The sequence below is a fragment of the Loa loa genome (genome assembly GCF_000183805.2).
Source record: "Loa loa unplaced genomic scaffold supercont3.20, whole genome shotgun sequence".
Taxonomy (NCBI): Eukaryota; Metazoa; Nematoda; class Chromadorea; order Rhabditida; family Onchocercidae; genus Loa; species Loa loa.
This window is the reverse complement of record NW_018108200.1, coordinates 356,912-374,778: the sequence shown is the minus strand read 5'-3', so window position 1 is coordinate 374,778 and position 17,867 is coordinate 356,912. Positions and strand designations below refer to the sequence as shown.

The window sequence follows — 17,867 nt, the reverse complement described above, 5'->3', positions numbered from 1 at the left end:
TGAAACGACTTGTCCAGTACTGAAGGATTATTTGCTTTTGATTCGTTAAAAGCCTAAAAAGTTGAAATTAACAGGACATAAAAAACTGGAAACTAATTTGTTTTTTGAACTATTTGCTACTTGCTTGTTGCTTGGTAAAACGTAAAAAGGACAGTTAGGAGTTCGAGATTTTCAGTTACTGCAAAGATGGTTCTTAAAATAGTATTAAATAACATTACTAAAACTCTAAATCTCTAAGGTGATGAATTTTTTTAAGATTTAATCATTTTTTAAAACTAATTTTGAGATAAGTTGTCAGAAGACAAGATGCATCAATGTTAAATATGCAAACTGAAATGTTCGGCAACTTTGTGCCAGTTAAAATTTAAGATTTAGAACTCTGACCGGAAATTTTCAAAATTGTGCGTTGTTTTAAGAACTGTACTAATGAAAATTGAACAAAAATCAAATTTTTGTTAAGAAAAACGAGTTTGAATCGATTAATGCAAGTAGTATTTGAGAAATGGTTTGTCATATGCGTTCTAATATTCTAAGGAAACAAATATGGCATCATATATAACTAGATTGTAGCGCGAAAAAGGGCAGGGGGATGTCATCAATAGTCTTTACTAATTTTTTAAAATTTGCATGATTTCGCACCGAATTTAAATAATCACCAGGATTTTCAGTTTTTCTGCGCAGCTGGCACAATCGCAAATAATCTCTACGCAGGTTCATCTAATACCTGAATTTGAAACAGTTCATTCAACCTCAGACTTGTCATCATTTGCGGCAAATACAACAGAAAATATTAAAACTGAAGCGCTAGGCGCGTGTGATAATATCCGAACAGATGGTCAGGTCCGCAGAATCTATTGCTTATTAAGTCCTTCCCAATTATGTGTTGAATTAAATTCAGTTCTTTCATTTAGGATTCATTTTCAATTTAAAAGCATAATATTTTCAGAACACTAACAGTGTTTCACGCGAAACTGATTCCAGAACATCCAGTATTCCAGGAAATGCTGCAGATGAAAATGATTGTCCGATAATGTCAGCGGATGAACCAAAAAAATTGATGCAAGGTAACAAAGTGAAATTTTGACTCTTGAAGAAATGAGGGGAATGAAGAAATGTATTCATAGTTTTCCCATATATTTTCCTTAACCCAGGGTTACAACAAAGAAGTATCTGCACATTATCTTAAGGACTGGGCAAAGCGCCAAATGAGTCCAATTATTTTTGTATTTGTTGCAGTGCATGTCGTTTCCTGATTGTTCCTTCATTACAGTTTGTTGTAATCCAGATCATTTTTCAGATCATTTTTTGGATGAAGATTCGTTGCTAGAAAATTTACCTAAATTTGAGCACTCCAATGCAAGTGGTTTGCCATGTGAATTAACACGCAACGTAAATTGGCTGAAGCCAAAATCGCCAAATGCAAAACCAGATTTTGAGATCTATGATAGTGATGAATATGTCTCAAGGCAGAGGAAGCAGGTCCTGCAAGCGAGAAACATCCATCGAAGTAATGGTACCTCGACCCGTGGTGCAAATGAAGGAAGGTCAGGAGGTAAGTCGTATACCTGCCAGTTGCTAGTTCTGCCTCTTTTTTATTTAGTATTACCATTCGTCGTTCAGTGCTACAGCATATCTCTTGTTGTTATAACAATCGATGTCAATTTTTATAACGTCTTGATTGATCTATCTGCTAATTATCTGATTCCAACCCATCAACACTTTTCAGTATCTTTTTCATTTGTTTTAAATTTCTGTTCCCTTTGTCTTGCTACGATTCAATCGTTTCAGACTCGTAAGCGATAATATTAAATTTGAGTTCCTTGGAAACGGTACATAAGTTTTTCAAAGCTAAAATTTGGGCTTTTGATTGATTTGACAAAATAAAGATTGAAAACTATACATAGATCAAATAAGCATCTGGGGAAAAATAATCCTATTTTGTTCACGCAAGGGATGTTTCTTTTATACCTTCACCCTTTTCCATTCCTATGAAATAGTTTAATGGTAAGAGAATTAAGTGGGTGAAAAGAAGAATTTTTAAGAATTGTCTGCACTACTTTCGTGCGAAAAATCGAGTTAGAAAAAGTCGAGCTGCTTTATCGCTGCATAAGTATGGTGGAGTTGACCATTATTAAAATATTGAGACAATATCTGGAAACTTCAGGGAAGCAAAAAGACAAAGCAATATTTTGGTCACTGAAATAGAATTGGTTTAATCAACCAATATATAGTTTAAAAGAAACGCTTTAATAGTATGATCAACTTTCAGGAGGCTGATTCTATGTCCATCGTAGAGTAAAATGCTATATTAAATAAAGTGGACAATTGCATTGAATAATATTTGCAGGCTTGCCTCCGATGCCTCCATATCATCAGTCGAACGACAATAACTGGCACAAGCATTCACAGAACGGTTCATTATCCCGGAATTATCCCGCACGTCCTTTCTCGACCAGTGATAGCTTTGTTCGTAGTCAAGAGCGAAACAGTTATGACAAGTAGATTTTCAGTTATTTGACACTTTTTATACTTAAATTGAGTTCATGAGTTAAAAATGTCTCGAATAAATGTTTTCTGTATTTTTTTTATAGCACTCTTACTGACGATGCTCCTAACTTTTCCGAGATTACTGGAACAAGATCTAGGGTGGTCATGTTAAAGAAACTTCTTCAAATATAAGGAAAGGATTCCCTACGTTATAAAATATCAAATACGTATTATAGCTTGATGAGGAATATGAGTTTGAAAGAGAAAAATTTTTTTAGAGGATCATCTATGTTACAAAAAAGTCAGAAAATTAAATCACAGCTGAGCAGATCATATTAGTTAAACTCCAATAAATAAGAATTCCCTAAGAAGATAGTGGAGAATTTGAGGTTTCCAAGGGCCTTTTTGTTTCAAGTTTAGAAAAAGGAAAACTTTTTCATATTTTTATATGATTTTCATAATTTTTTTCTCTTTTACACAGCTTGTTTGTTTAACTGGTTAAGGTTCTATGTTGGTAACATGGATCGCAGTCATGATCATTCTCAGTGTAACACTTCTGACAAGCGTTCCACTCCAAGAATGACCAACGTATACAGATCTGCAAACAGATCATGTAAGTTTTTGGAATTTGAGCATTTGCAACAAAAACTTCGTATTCCAAAAACTTTCATTAGATTGAGGTGGTTCTTTCAAATGACACTTACAGCAACTTCCAAGGTTTTATTTAGAAGTTAGAATACATCTGGTTCGAAATTGAATGTGTTTCTTCACCAAATATTATGTAATCTTTATTTGATATTTCCAGCATTCACTTCACATGACAAAAATGATTTGACTTATCATGATGGAAATACCGAAAATTCTTTCATTTTGGTGACATCCGATGACAAAAGAAGTCATGGAACTGCATCTTCGTTACATCGTAATGTGAAGCGTAATGGTTCAAACAAATCTCGTAATTCCCCACCAGTATATCTAGCGCTGAAAAGTCATCGTGAATTTGTTGATATTGATAGTGCTGAGGTTGGTTTTTTGTTTTTCTGAAAATAGATTCTTCCAAAGCTTTTGATAGAAGAAGAAAGCGAGATTGTGATTTAGAAAAGCTCTCTGTTAAAGGCAAATAGAATATATTTTTAAAAACGAAAAATGTGGGAAAGGGGAACCATGCTAATTATTTGAATTTAAATTTCCAACAGATTAATTTATGTGTTTCGTTTGAGACTATCATAATGTATAAAATAAACTGCCCCTGAATACTTGTAAATTAGATCCCTTCTAGGTTCATGGGAGAGGAAAGAAGCGAGGAAGGCAGTTAATACTTTAAAGGACTAATTAATAGTAAATTTCATTTCCTGACCAATGATAGACTGAATTCTCGGAAATATAAACGCTGATGGAGCAGCTCTTTTTTTTGAATTTCATCTTTGAATTTCACCTGAAATTTATCTTGATGGTTTTGTTGGGCATTGTAGATTATAGGGAAAAGTATAAGTACTGATGAGTGAGTTCCAGGGACTGACTTTGCAAGCTTTGTTAAACTCAGAAGTATAGAAAATACGTAAATAACAGCACATTGAAAAACTGTATGGTTTTTAGAGAACTCAGCATTTCTGATTTCCACTGAGAAAAAATTTCATTTGATAAAATGAAGCTGAGATAGCTAAAAATAGACTTCAACAGGCACACTGCATTTCGGGTTATTAGCCTAGCTGTTTGTTTCAGATAGAAGTAATTAGTAGTACGCCAAAGGAGGAAATTTTTGAGCGAAGTCATAATCCACAACGAAGTGTAGAAAGTACGCAAAAAACAGCACAAGATGTTGAACAGCTGACGAGATTATTTTGTGAACATGTTGCAGTTTGTGAAGAAGGTTGGATTTTACTTATTTTGCTTGAATATTTAATAAACTAGCAAAGCATGGTGCAAAATGGACCGGTATTTCAATCATACACCACTTAGAACTTCTGCTGACTGATTAGAGTGAAAGGGATTTAGAAATAAAATGTAAGCTTTCATAAAAGTTTTGAGGATAAATGTAAACGTGCAGTACTTGTCTAAGGTTTCCATTTGTTTTTCATTTTCCCAAAAAACTGTGGTTGCTACTCATTTGTTGGCTCCCAACTTGATTTAGTATTCACTTCGTTGTTTTACTTATATGAGTTGGATTACCTCCTTTTTGTTTAATAATCTTAATATTTCTACCATATTTGTTTTATAAATTCAAATTAACCTAAATTGTCCAATGGAACAACGGGATTATCACACATGGATTTTCAATAATGACACAATCATTTATTTTTAGTGACAGCGTTGTTTGTTTCACTTACTTTGGACACTGCTTACTGTTTAGTGTTGAATTCTTAGGGACCATTTGAGAATTGCTTTCGAGACTTCTAAAACTAAAATAAAATGTTTTTGGATCTTGAATTTCAATTATAACTCTAACCTTTGCACTTTTTCATGAATACAATTGGCTTTTATAATTTTTATTAAAACTTCAATTCACTGTTCGATGACAAAATCGTCATTTTTTTTTGTTCTTTTTTTTTTACGTTGCAGGTATGCATTATTAAGACATTATAAGGACTATGATAGTTTGCGTGATTAATTCATTTGTGTAAGACAAAATCAGATTAAGGGTATGGCTCCCTGTGCTCCAGAGGAGGCAGATGTCAACCTTCGAACTTGAAATGTTATGAATCTCTTTATCAACATAGTGTGCAAGGGAGATCTATTATAAAAAAGTTCAGAAGTCCCCTGCCAATTTTTCATCGCTCTTTTTTCTTCGTCTTTCAGTATTATCACTGGCTGAGGCTATCATTAAAAATATTTGAGATAAATGTCCTTTATCTTTTCGCCCAACTGTTCTTCTGAATTGTTATTTTTGTTATTACATGGTTGTTTTGCGGAGAAAGATATATCTTTACAACTTTTGCAACTAGCAGCCAGCCGACATTTGGTTTCGTGATAGCCTTTCAAAGCTGAATCAGAGAGCATGATATGTAGTGCAGACGTTATCATTAAACTCTATTATTGTTAAAAATTGTCGAGAAGTTTAAAAAAATTAGTTCTAAATTTTTTTAAATTTAAGAAGAAACGAACTTCGATACTGAGATTGGAATTCAAATTTGAAAGCGTCAACAACTTCTGCCTATTCTTGCTTATTGTCAGTAAACTCATGCAAAGATCGTCATCTGCTTATTTTTCAGATGGTTTACATTCTGTACTTGTTTTTCTGGTTCGCAGTATTCAGATACTCTGCCATTGGAACTAGCCCAGTTGGGAATTCTGGTATCGATAAAATACTACTATAAGACAATAAAAGAATCTCATTAGATATATAGATTATGAAAAAGGGAAAAATTCTACAGATTGGGATTTTCTCCCTTAACTCTTGGACATTACTTTTAATTCGTATGGAGCTGGAAAGAATGATGGCTGTCATCAAGCAGTGAAGTTTAAGATAAAGCTAAGAAAATTCGGGAAATCATTGTACCACCGATGATTAATAAAAATTTTCAACGCTAACTTCATTATGTCTTCAAGCATAGTCACCGAAATCCTTTCTCAGTCTATTATGGATTTGGATTTTGCATTTTCTTACTTCAGTAACCGGTGACTACTAAACTTTCAAGCTAATGCTTATTGTTCAAATATATGTATCTGAAATTTGCAAAACACATCATATACGGTCAACAAATGTAAAGTTAGATTGGAATTTCATTTGAATTAATTTAACATATAACACTGGCCAAAAATTGATTATGATGATCGCTGTAATGATCCACTGACAGTGGTCTCAAAAAATTAAATATGCTTAGATAACTTCTATGAATCTGAAATTTTAAATCACAATTCTGTCAGAATAGTGAATATTTTCTGCACGATTTAGCAGATATTAGGGATGGAATTTTATACTGTTCTAATGGTCGAAATCCGAAATTTAAAAGAAGACTCATGATTTATTGAGGCTCTCATTCACTCTCCTAACAATTTCATTGGCTTTTTTTTTCGATCTTCGCCTTAAATTATTTGGTGAATTACAAATGCTTAGTGTGGACAGATGAAAAAACCAAAGTATTAATATTATATAGTGTTATATTGTTAAGTCATTCTGTTTAAAAGTGTGTAGTAGTAGGCAAAGTCATCATACTGCACATTTTTTTTCAATAAAAGCGGCGGCCTTGTAATTATTCTTTCAGTTATTGTCATTCATTTACGGTAACAAGTCTCTTACAGCAGTTTCCTTTATTACTATTTGAAATACAAAAATCTAAGGCATCTTCGCGACGGGTTACTTTTGGAGCTGTGGTAAGGGACTGAAATTGCTAAGTCCGTTCTACACCTGAATCGTACCCAATAACGATTTGGTTTCTCCCATTCATTTGACTGATTTATTGCTGTTTGTGTAGATTTTTTCTGTGAGATTTCAAAAAAGTTTGCCATGGTTTTTAATGATGTGTTTGTCCGTTGTTTTTCTTTTCAAGAACTATCCTGATTCTGTCTTTTCTAAAAAGCCAATGTAAAGGCTGAAGTCAGAGAAGGCTGGAACCACTACTTTCGTTTCATGTGACCCAAATTTTTTTAACGTGCTGTATTTAAATTTCTGCAGAAAGGATTCAGCACAGTAAGAGTTTTCATGCAAACCGATCAGATTTACTTATATCTTAACTAGTGGATTAAAATTAATCGGAAAAGTTTCGAGACTCTTTCGAAAAGGGCGACCTTCGACAAAATTATTCTAAAAAATGTGATACACTGAATTGGTGGAAGTTTCAGTGATTCCATTAGGCAAAATTTGATAGATGTTGATGTTGCAAGTATTAATGAAGCATATATTCAGTTTTATGTGAGGAATGCTTAGTTGATTTTTATTTGCCTTTTGGAAATCTTTTTCCCACACTTTTGGAAGCAAAATGAAAAAAAAATTAAAGGGACTTTATACACAACAACTGGACGGCAAAATTTTAAACCTTACTCAAGCATACTTTTTTTCTCGAATATCAACACAATTTAAATATCATTCTTGTAATGAAAGGTTATCTATATTAAGTTTTAAACGTCATACTTTTATTGAAATTTAATCTAGTGCGACCTTTTAAAAAAACGGAAATTTCTAAAAAATTTTATCTGAATCTGGATGTTTTAGGAGAAATTAGCTACCAGAGCGATTCATCACCAGCAACAATAAGTTCGTTTGTTTCTTCTTTGTTCCGTTCATTGTTGCTAAATACTGATCAGCTTTAGCGTTACTCTAAATGAGAGCATGTAGAGGAAATGTTAGCAGCATAATAGTCCATAATTAACAATGTCGTTCAATTTTGCTATTAAATGATTTTTTTTTTTTCGCTAGTTCGATAGTTTAATTTTTGCTACAGGCGCTTGCAATCGTGTTTTTGTTGAAGAAAAAAAGATCGCTGAAAGAACAATTTCACCAACTGGTAACATAACGGCGAAGCTACTACAGCAAGACACAATACAAACTGCCGATGCCAGACTGGATTTCTCGAGTTGTTTCTATAATTTATAATATTTTTGAATATAAAACCAATAATTTGATAAAGATTATTTTTCAAAATTTGCTGTAAGATGGAGCTTGAAGTCAACTTTTATTACTTCAACGATCTACTTTTTCTTTAGTTTTCCTTCCCAGCTCTTTTTTCATGTTTTCTAGGCGAAGCATCTACTCCAGTGCAGGGACCACCAGAATCAAATTTTATCGATAATGACGGTTTTGAATTGTCAAAATTGGATGTTCTCAGTGAAGAAATTTGGTATTATCACAAAGCTATTACACAAACGGAAGGCGTTCTCAATCGCAAACTTCATCTTCGCGATGTCCTTTACTATGCCATTTCGCCTGTTTTTCCCAGTATGTCAATTGAGATAAATGATTTAGCAACTGAATCGATTCTATTAGTTGCAATTATGCTTGTAGTAAGCACTGTAGTCCTCCGCTCTGTCATTTTTTTCTTGTGCTAATAATTATAACTTAAATAATTTGCAGTGTGTGGTTTGTATGTGGTAGGTTCATCACTGAATGGTTTTGGTACGAATAGCTCTGATATGGATTTATGTTTAATGATAACAAATAAAGATGTAAGTCGCTAAATTATTTATTAGAATTTATTTCTCATTACCACTTGTGTTCTAAAAGCACCGAAGTTTCTAAAACAAACGACCAGGAATTATCGGTAGGCTTACAAGATTTTTCAGAGCTCGTTTTAATCATATTCATCTGAAAATGGTGTGTTTAGTAAAATTATCAGTGATGACTAGTCACACTTCCCATCTCTGCACATCAGATTTATAGATCTCATTTATGTGTCATGTTTTTTGTAGTTAGTCATCCCACTTCAATTCTATATGAGGTTAGATTTTTCTGAAGATTGAAATGAATTTTTGGTTACCATAAAATAAAATGTTTTTAGTTAGATCAACGAACAGACGCAGTGGTGGTTCTAAATATGATCCAGAGTGCTCTAGCTGAAACGAAATGGGTTTCTCACATGCAACTTATTCTAGCTAAAGTGCCTATTTTGCGTATACGTTTTTACGAACCCTTCACTGATATCACTGTTGATTTGAATGCCAATAATTCGGTTGCTATACGTAATACGCATCTGCTCTGTTATTATTCGTCATGTAAGTTTTTTTTCATTTATTGTCATTTATTATTTTTGCTGTATCTGTTTTTCTTTTTTCTCATACATATGTTCTAAAAATTAATAGGGAATCTTAAAGACTGGAAATAAGGCAGTATAAAACAATTTTGAAATAGCACTAGGAAGGCTGTTGCACTCAGTCAGTTGTACTTCTAGTTTCGTCATTTTTTTATGTAATTAATTCAAAACCTTAGTTGACTGGAGAGTTCGGCCATTGGTGAGTGTTGTCAAAGAATGGGCAAAGCGAAGAGATATCAACGATGCGAATCGTTCTTCCTTTACATCTTATTCGCTTGTTTTAATGGTTATTCACTATTTGCAATGTAGGTTTTTACTATAACATGCTTAATCGGCTCGAAAATCCAAGAGTTGTGATCGGTGGCATATAGAACTGTTAAATATCTGTTAAAAAATTCAATGTTCAAGGATATTTATTAAAGCAGCAGTTTGCTTGTAATTAAAGAAAAGAGCCTTGTAATTTGTTTAAACCGAATAGTGTCCATTATATCCATTATTTCCGATCCGATTTTTTCTGGTTGCTTTACTGAACTCCTAGTATCATAGCTCCAATATTAATTGCATTAGCACCTGAAAGATTTTTTGAATCCGTCCGCATCCATCTAATTTTATTTATGGGTTAAACGCTCGTTTCAATTTAATTCTTTTATCGTTTATTAAAAAACATTTTATGTACAACGGATTTCCTTCGAAACCAGAATATTTTAAACTGAACTTTAGCAAATTAACTTCAACAAGAAGCAAGATAGCAGAAGCAGAAGTCTTCCTTAGTTCTTCTGTGCCTCCTTTATCCTGTCATAATTCCAGGTGGCTTGAAGCAGCCAATTTTACCATCGCTGCAGGTAGTATATCCAAAGCGATTTAGTGCGAGTGCTGATGTACGCTCGCTTAATGTTTCAAGTCATCTGGAACCGCCACCGGGATGGGTAACCAACGAAACGATAACGCTTGGCGAATTACTTATTGGTTTTCTCGAATATTATGCGTTTAAATTTGAGTAGGTTTCATACATTTGGGTAAGCTCACATGATTGAAAACTTCGCATTATGTGAAAGGATTTCAATAATCACAAGAATTGGTTGTGTTCGATTATTTGCAAAGTTTTAATTAAAAAATATATGTATGCAATCAAATGGTTTATTGACCTTCGATAGTTCTTTTTTTTTCTTTTAAAAACTTGCACAAAAAATTAATTTCTGGAAAAATCTCACTGCAGCTATTTGAAAGATGCGATATCGGTACGTTTGGGTAGCAAAACAGAACGTACGGTGGTTGCACGACAGCCCTCACCTTACAATAGTAATATTGCTCAGTGGAATTGCATTTGTATAGAAGGTTGTAATTAACTGAGTTTTATTCCAAATTAGGTGAAATTATCTCATATTTGATATCGTTCCATGAATGAAAAGTGGGAATGTTTTAGCATGGATTCAGTTCAAGATTGAATTTTACAGAAGATAAAAATTTTAATTCCGAAAACATCGGCCATTCCCATCCAGTTATGTACCTGGAAATGAAAAAATCAAAAAATGAAAAAATCGAACGAAGGCAGTAGGTGCATCTCGGAAATTTAATTTACGGGCACAGAGATATCGCAATTCCACAGCTATAGAATAACAACTGCTGGTTTAAGAACGAACTATAATATGAAATAATGATTGCGAAAGCGAAGTATGAGTGGTAAATAATAAAGGTTCTGAAACGTAGATGGTAGATGGAAATAATAATGAATAAAAAAATGAACACAGAGTTTAACTTATGAGATCTTCTAGTTGTTAATTAGAAAAAATCTAAATGCCAGATTTTTTTTTCAACTGAAATTATAAGGTAATATTGTGACAGATATTGAACTAAAGGAGTAAAGGGTCTTTGAATAGTAAAAGGAACGTAAAGGAAAATCTGTTTGAAAATCTAAAATGAAAATCTATTTACATTTTATCTATCTTTCAATGCTTATTTGCAGAACCGTTTACTTTATCAAATACGGCTCACTCTGTCCACAACCAGATGGTCTTTGATGCGATTCGTCAGGCATTTATTGATGGTTGCTATGAACTGGATGGCAATCGTGATCTGAAAGCATTCTTGGATGTTGGACCAATTAATGTCAGCATTGGATCATCAATGGGGTAGTTTGGTTATTCTTTCGCTTTGTTTCCTATTAAAAAACAATTTTTTTACAAGACAGAATTCAGCTCAAGTGCACAGCTGAGCATCTTAGCGCAGTCAGAAGCGGGTTCACCAACAACGACAAGTTCTGGTGATGTGACACTAACAATCAAACATTTGCTAACAGTTTCGCCGCAATCAAACAAGAAAAAATATGATCTCATGGAAGGAGATGGATCACTACCTCTTGATGCGGAATCTGAAATGGAGGTGGAAACAGTTGTGGCTGTTCCACCTGACGAACCAATTAGCATAGAGCGTGAGATGAGGTTTTTTTTTTTTGAAAGGGAGGAGGATGGGAGGGATTTTGCAGTATGTTTGATGTTTGCCAGTTGCGATTGCATTCGTTATGATTCACTCATTACACCCTTCTTTTGTTTGTTTAAGGCCTATTTGGATCACGAGAATGAATTTTTTTCCAACAATTTAGCCTCAAAATTTTGTGTAAACGCAGCTTTCCATTGCAGCCAGAAAAATGCACTAGTCAACTATGAGAATGAAATAACAGTTATAGCTAGCGATGGGAAAACTCCAAAAAGTACCAGTGTTAGTGCTCATTAATTCTTTTTTTCTTTCGAATGAATGTGTGAATAAAAGCTAGCGTTTAAAGTCGTAAGGCTGAGATTTAGTTCTAAGTGAAACGCATATTCACGGGTTTTATGAAAATGTATTTATTCTAGGATTTCATAGAAAATGTGTTACCATCAAGAGCGGGATCTGATACTACATCGTCTATGTTTGTTGATAGTCGAATAACTGCAGCAAGTAGCGAGCAAATTTCCAAAACCATACTCTCTGAACGTCAACCAAAACAGCTGCAGATGAAATCTTGTAATGAAAAGTGAGGGACTGTTTCCAGAGTTTGTTGGAAGATAGCGATATGTCATTTTCTATTTCCTATATGTTGTTAATCATTTTATTCGTAGGATGGACATATCTTCCTAAGCGACAATCGTATTGACAATCATATAATATAATATATAATGACAATCACATAATCATACTGATAGCAACAGGATAAATCATAAATTGCATGCAAAGTCTGTAAATATACATCTTTATTCGCTTAGCTTGATTTTACAGTAATTCTTCAAAGTGAGCAGGTATAGCGTTAGATAAATTATGTCGGAGATATCTCCTTAGTATTAATATTGGTAACTGTTGCTGATTTTTGGTTAATGCTGATTTGAATTTGCATTTTTTTAGATTGCATGTCGATTCAGGAGGATCATTTGAGGTCCTTACTAAGCAGAAAAATGCACTGGAGCAGCAGCAGTTTGCAGGTAAAGTAATTGTTCAACGAAGCCGTAAGGCTAACCGTCGTATGCACGGTTCTATGGGATGTGCGGGTCGAAATAATTTGAATAAATCGAGTTTAGGGCAGCCAGTTGTACGAATGAGCTATCGTTCTGGTACTGCTTCATCTTGACCACCCGACTCAGGGTAATATGCTTATGACAAAATTGTTGATGCAGTATCTCCATGAAATACTTTTGGATATTAATGTAAAATAAGTCCAAAAAAAAATTTCTTACAAATTTTGTTTTTACTGATTTAATCTTATGTTCTGTCTGACAATTGTTCGACTGTCTTTTTCATTGCCTGGATTTTTAAATTTTCAAAAAATTGAGTCTTTTCAAATTTCGTGAGATGTCATCTTGAAATACGTTTTCAGAGATCTCGTCATCACCTATATCCACATCTCGTCTTTGTTATTGTCACTGTCAATGTTAATTTTCACTCTCTCTGCTTCGAATTATCTATCCTGTGCAGATGAAGTATCCATCCTGTGCAGATGTATTTCAGTCCTTCTTCCTCTTTCTTCATTTTTCTTACTCTCTCATGGCGCTAATTGTCATGAATATTGTCCTATTTTAGGATCTCGGCAAAATCAACGATTTCTCGAATCTTTTTTGATTTTCTGGGAATGTTCTGGATGGAGAGAATTACCTGGGTTAGAGAAATTCTCATGCGATGAGAAAGACTTAACTAAGGTCGATATTTTTGTTTCATCGTCTCATATAGTTTCGGTTACTTCACTTATTTTATTCGATTTAATGCTGTTTGTGCTTATTTGATTCATTTGCCACTTTTTTCCTTTCTTCATTAGAAAAACAAAATTATTTTAAAAAAATCAGTCTTTTAAAGTTTTTATTTATTGCGTTTTGTGCTACATATTTCCTTATTATTTCCTTTACTGGTTTCATCGACAGCTATCTTTTTTCCGACGATCATTATTAGTTTTTTTCTTGTCAAATAGACCTTGTTGGGTTTTCTTTTAATCCATCGACTTCTGAAAAAATTTAAGAACCGATTTGGGCATTTTTGACAGATTCAGGGTCTCCGGTATAGGTTTTGAATCAATACCTTTTATTAGATTCTGCTTTTATTACTACTTCACTTTTACATATAAAAAATGTGGATGTTCGCGTATCCAACAAAAAAAAATTTCCAGTCTTTCCTTTTTTTATACTTTTGTATAAAAAGAAAGAAATTGTACGTACGTTTTATTGCAAGCTTTCATTTCTTCGCATTACTTCATCGTCCGTCCTTTAGATATGTGGTGTAGGTGTTTCTTTATGATTTTGGCATTCACATCACATAAGCGTTGTTTCATAGATTTTATTTGTGAAGGTACTCGTCATTTTAGTGATTGTTTAAACTTTTGGTCCCGATCATTTTGTACTTCTCTCTTGTATTATACCATCGAATGCTGTTATTATTGTGATCCATAATGTGCCGACTTTTGCTAGTTTAGACTTGTTTTTTATTCTAGTAGCGGTCAGTATAGACAAACTTAGTGTGTATTCCACTTGTCGAACTTTGGCTTCATTCTGAACTTCTTTCATAACACATTTAAGTTTTATAAGACACAAAGTAAATCACTGAACTGGATTGTTTTAGAGGAAAATTGACGCATACAAGGAAATTGGCACTAGCCTTTTTCATTATTTTTAGCTATTTATGTATTGCTCAGTTTTTTTTTTACTTTCTTTGTTCCTCAGCAGAATTCAAGGCAATGATTCTGTTTGGAGGTCTGAGTCAAGTTACCTTATCAAACATGTTATTCTACTCTACCAAGGAAAATGACTTGCTCAATGTCTCATAAGTATATTTACTGCATGATTTATGGCACATTTTGTGCAATTTTACCGTGCTATAAATTTTGAAAAAAATGTTCACGACATCATGTCCATAGTTGTTTTCAGCATCCCAACTTGCTTTCATTGTTTTGGGAAAGGGAGATATTCCTAATGAAAATTTGATATTCCCTATAATTATGAATTACTCGAAAATTTATTTGCTGCATGTAGGATGAGCGTGTAAGACTCAACTTTCTCGTAATGATCAATATGTTTTCTTCAAAAATAAGTGGCGGATAGCACCAGATCTCCGATGGATAATCTCTTGTTTCTCTGGAACGCAGAAATCAGATGAGCGACTGCACGTTTAGATCTATAAATACATAGAAATCCGGGTAAAATCATCACTAAATACAAATTTCATCCAGGCGGAAAATTTCCTAAATCTTCTAAAAAAAAAGCAATACGTAACAACAACATTAGATGCGAAGTTTACTTCCAAAACAAATATATAAAAGTAATTGACAGTAGTAGAAACTCGTGGAATTCATCAATGGAATTTCAGAAAAACCAGCCTTCCTACAGAACAGACAGTTCTATTTTATGCAGATTACATATAGCCCTTCCCGAAATTATCGATATCACTAAAAGAATTCCAGATATTCCATACAATTAGAACATTTTATTTCATTTAGCAGTAAATGGCGACATATTGACTGCTACTGTCGGTGATCCGTTGTTAACATTGCCATTGCATTGGCTCTGTTGATACTGCAAAGCGTAAGCAGTAGGATGGATTTTGAAACCATACAGTCTGAAAATACGACAGCAATGCAAAATTTCTTGACAATCATAAAAGTTGCTTGCCTTGTATTACATCTGAAAGTTCCACGGCACTAAAAAGTTCCCGTACTCAAATGTATTCGACAAAGTAATCACTACAAAAAGGTGTCATATGGATCAAGTTATAAACAAATTGTGACCAGAAGTACACAGACAAAATATGCTTTCTTGGCATACTTTCATTAAAAAAGTTGCAAGACTTTATATATTTTGGACACGATTTTGTATCCAATTTTACAATCCAATATATCACTTCAATCAGACAAATTAGTGTTGTAATTTGAAATTAAAATGACAAAGTTCCCCAAAATTTAAACCTTCTCTCCTCTCAAAATCAGAATTCCCGATCTGAACTAATTTAATCTAACATGAATTATCAGATAAAACAGCAATTATCTGCTAAAGTGATTGCTTCTAATTCCAAAGAGACAGTTTATACCGCGGAACAAAACTTGTTGCAGGTCGCTTTGGTCTTTCTTCCGGATGTACGAAGAAAAGCATATGAGGAAATCCTGTACCAAAATATGAGCCATCAGTATTCTGATGCTTCGATGATTTTGGTACGTAAACGTCGCAACAACGAGGACAGTAGAGTTTAACCATCGATTCGCCTGGTACATCCGAAAGACCTTAAATGAGGAACGTTACATTTAAGCAAAGATTTTTGCAATCCATTAAAACGGCAATCACAAGATTTGTTTTAAACTGTTAATAGAGCATAACCAACGGAAGTAAAGCTAATAGAACAAAATACAGTACTTACAACCCAAACATTTGAATTTTTATTTGAAGGAAAGCTGAAAACAGAGCAAATGAAAAAAGGAAAAAGGGAATGGGTGGGATAATTAGTGAAATAGTCAGGTGAACCAATTGAATATTGCAGTTTATGAACACAAATGGCACAATAAAGTTTTAAAGAAGTTTTTTTTTATAACAAAGTTTCGAATTTTTATAAGAAAGTGGAATGATATTCACCTATTGGCAGCATTGGTTGATTCTCGCAGTAAACACGAGGACATACGCCAAAGTCATGATCATGCCATTTATCGATCATTTGCTGGATTCCACGATTTGTAAGAATATAGCGCGCATGAATTAGTCCATAAAGCATTTCAGCAGCTTGCTCAACCAAATCTGATTGATTCGGATTGTCTTCGAAGTCATCATCTTGAAAAAAAAAAAGAAAAAAAAAAACTCAGAGGCGAGCCGTAGCTTTTGGACAAGCTTTTCTTGAGGTAAGTATTCAAGAATCATGATATAACAAAATATATTTGAAAATTAATATTAATATTTAACTTCTACGGTCTTATTTTTACAGTTACAATCCCTTTAGTGTACATTTTGTCCCTCTAAGCAATAAAATGAAAAATGAAAGTTTTTCACCAAAAAATAAATATGTCTTAATAAAGTCTTCCAATGCAACAGAAGATGTGTTGGCTTCAGTTAATGCAAGTAGCCAAAAATTAAGAACTAGCTTTCATCACGACTTATGCTACATCAGCAATAAAAATAAAGAAAAAAGAAAAACCTGGTTCCAAATCCAAAATCATATCCAGTGCTTGCCGATAGTGTGGGACTTGCTCATTAAGACCAGTTAAATTAAATTTATCTTGGATATATTCTTCGTCTACCTGAAATACACATACAAAGGAAAAGAAATACAAATACCAAGACCAAATGGATAGATAGCTACATGTCTCTGATAGAGAAAATTATTTGGATAACATTTACTCAGAAAAAACCGCTGTAATAAAGTTTTAATATAATGACGACCAAGTGCGGTGATTTCCAACTTATCGTATAGTACAGTATCAAAGAACAGAAAGAATAGCAGACAAAAATGATGTGATAAAGCTAGAGAACTGTTTATTAACTGCAGCTGTATGAAATGAACTGCAGGATTTATTCTCCGCTCAGAGAATGGGAAACCATACCAAACTGAAACTACAACCTGAACCACACCAAACTCTTTATAAAATTTTCCAGAGGTTTCTGATTAAATTTTTTTTAGGAACTGTTAACAACTGACTTCACAAAAAAACTCATTCCCTCGCAGACCACAGAACCACGTGATCCATGACACTTCCTCCGAGCTACTCATTTCTGAATCGGCGTAATATTGCGACCTTCTCACTATTGTTTCTCTGCTGGAATACATTCTTTTGATTCAAAAAATTATGCAATTCATCCTCTGCAGTCCAAACTCCCGTCGATTCACATTTACAGATATTCATCCCATACCTAGCTCCTCTCCTTCCTTTTAAAAGCATAAAAGGATAAAGGTAAAGCGTAAAAAATACATTTAATTGAGACCTTAAGTGTAGCTTGCTCAGTTGTTTAGTAATATAGACGGCTTGATTCTTGTCCAGTTTCAAATGGCGTCAGACACTGCTCTACAAACTGTATCAAATGCGTAACACGCATGGACAAGTTGATTTGGGAGACCTCGCTTCTTCACCCTCGCCCTTCGCCCTTTTATCCAACCACTCCGCCTACACCCCACCAATCAAAATGCGGGCTCATTGAATCCGAAAAAAACGTGGACCTCGAGATGGTCATAATGTAAAATCACGGTCTCAGATACGAGAAAATTGCATACGCT

At 33.8% G+C, this 17,867-nt stretch overlaps 4 protein-coding genes across 4 annotated transcripts; 3 read left to right on the top strand and 1 right to left on the bottom strand.

Moving 5' to 3' along the window:
- Positions 1-482: 482 nt before the first annotated feature.
- On the top strand, positions 483-2,502 carry LOAG_02450 (hypothetical protein; the record flags this gene model as incomplete). The annotated part of the gene is made up of 5 exons (XM_020446015.1): positions 483-505; positions 669-840; positions 947-1,064; positions 1,298-1,552; positions 2,348-2,502. The coding sequence occupies 5 exons, from the start codon at positions 483-485 to the stop codon at positions 2,500-2,502; spliced, it is 723 nt and encodes a 240-aa protein (XP_020303594.1).
- Positions 2,503-3,006: 504 nt separating this feature from the next.
- On the top strand, positions 3,007-4,851 carry LOAG_02449 (hypothetical protein; the record flags this gene model as incomplete). Its single annotated transcript, XM_003137987.1, has 4 exons — positions 3,007-3,100; positions 3,293-3,510; positions 4,210-4,357; positions 4,790-4,851. 4 exons carry the CDS (start codon positions 3,007-3,009, stop codon positions 4,849-4,851), a joined length of 522 nt encoding a protein of 173 aa, XP_003138035.1.
- Positions 4,852-7,518: 2,667 nt separating this feature from the next.
- Positions 7,519-12,813, top strand: LOAG_02448 (PAP/25A associated domain-containing protein; the record flags this gene model as incomplete). Its single annotated transcript, XM_003137986.2, has 14 exons — positions 7,519-7,525; positions 7,637-7,678; positions 7,866-7,997; positions 8,162-8,359; positions 8,495-8,586; positions 8,919-9,132; positions 9,347-9,475; positions 9,978-10,167; positions 10,387-10,505; positions 11,134-11,299; positions 11,366-11,608; positions 11,807-11,885; positions 12,020-12,180; positions 12,546-12,813. 14 exons carry the CDS (start codon positions 7,519-7,521, stop codon positions 12,766-12,768), a joined length of 1,995 nt encoding a protein of 664 aa, XP_003138034.1. The 3' UTR covers positions 12,769-12,813.
- Positions 12,814-14,630: 1,817 nt separating this feature from the next.
- Positions 14,631-17,781, bottom strand: LOAG_02447 (casein kinase II subunit beta). Its single transcript, XM_020446014.1, has 6 exons — positions 17,579-17,781; positions 17,295-17,412; positions 16,794-16,896; positions 16,241-16,432; positions 15,705-15,894; positions 14,631-15,236 (listed from the first exon to the last, which is right to left on the bottom strand). The coding sequence occupies exons 2-6, from the start codon at positions 17,364-17,366 to the stop codon at positions 15,110-15,112; spliced, it is 684 nt and encodes a 227-aa protein (XP_020303593.1). The 5' UTR covers positions 17,367-17,412; positions 17,579-17,781; the 3' UTR covers positions 14,631-15,109.
- Positions 17,782-17,867: the final 86 nt, after the last annotated feature.

Coding starts and splice junctions, on each gene's coding strand:
- LOAG_02447 (XM_020446014.1), bottom strand. CDS start 17,366: ATGAGTAGCTCGGAGGAAGTGTCATGGATCACGTGGTTCTGTGGTCTG. Junction 16,897..17,294: donor GGAATGAGTTTTTTTGTGAA/GTCAGTTGTTAA, acceptor TGTGTATTTCAG/GTAGACGAAGAATATATCCA. Junction 15,895..16,240: donor TCAACCAATGCTGCCAATAG/GTGAATATCATT, acceptor TCCTCATTTAAG/GTCTTTCGGATGTACCAGGC.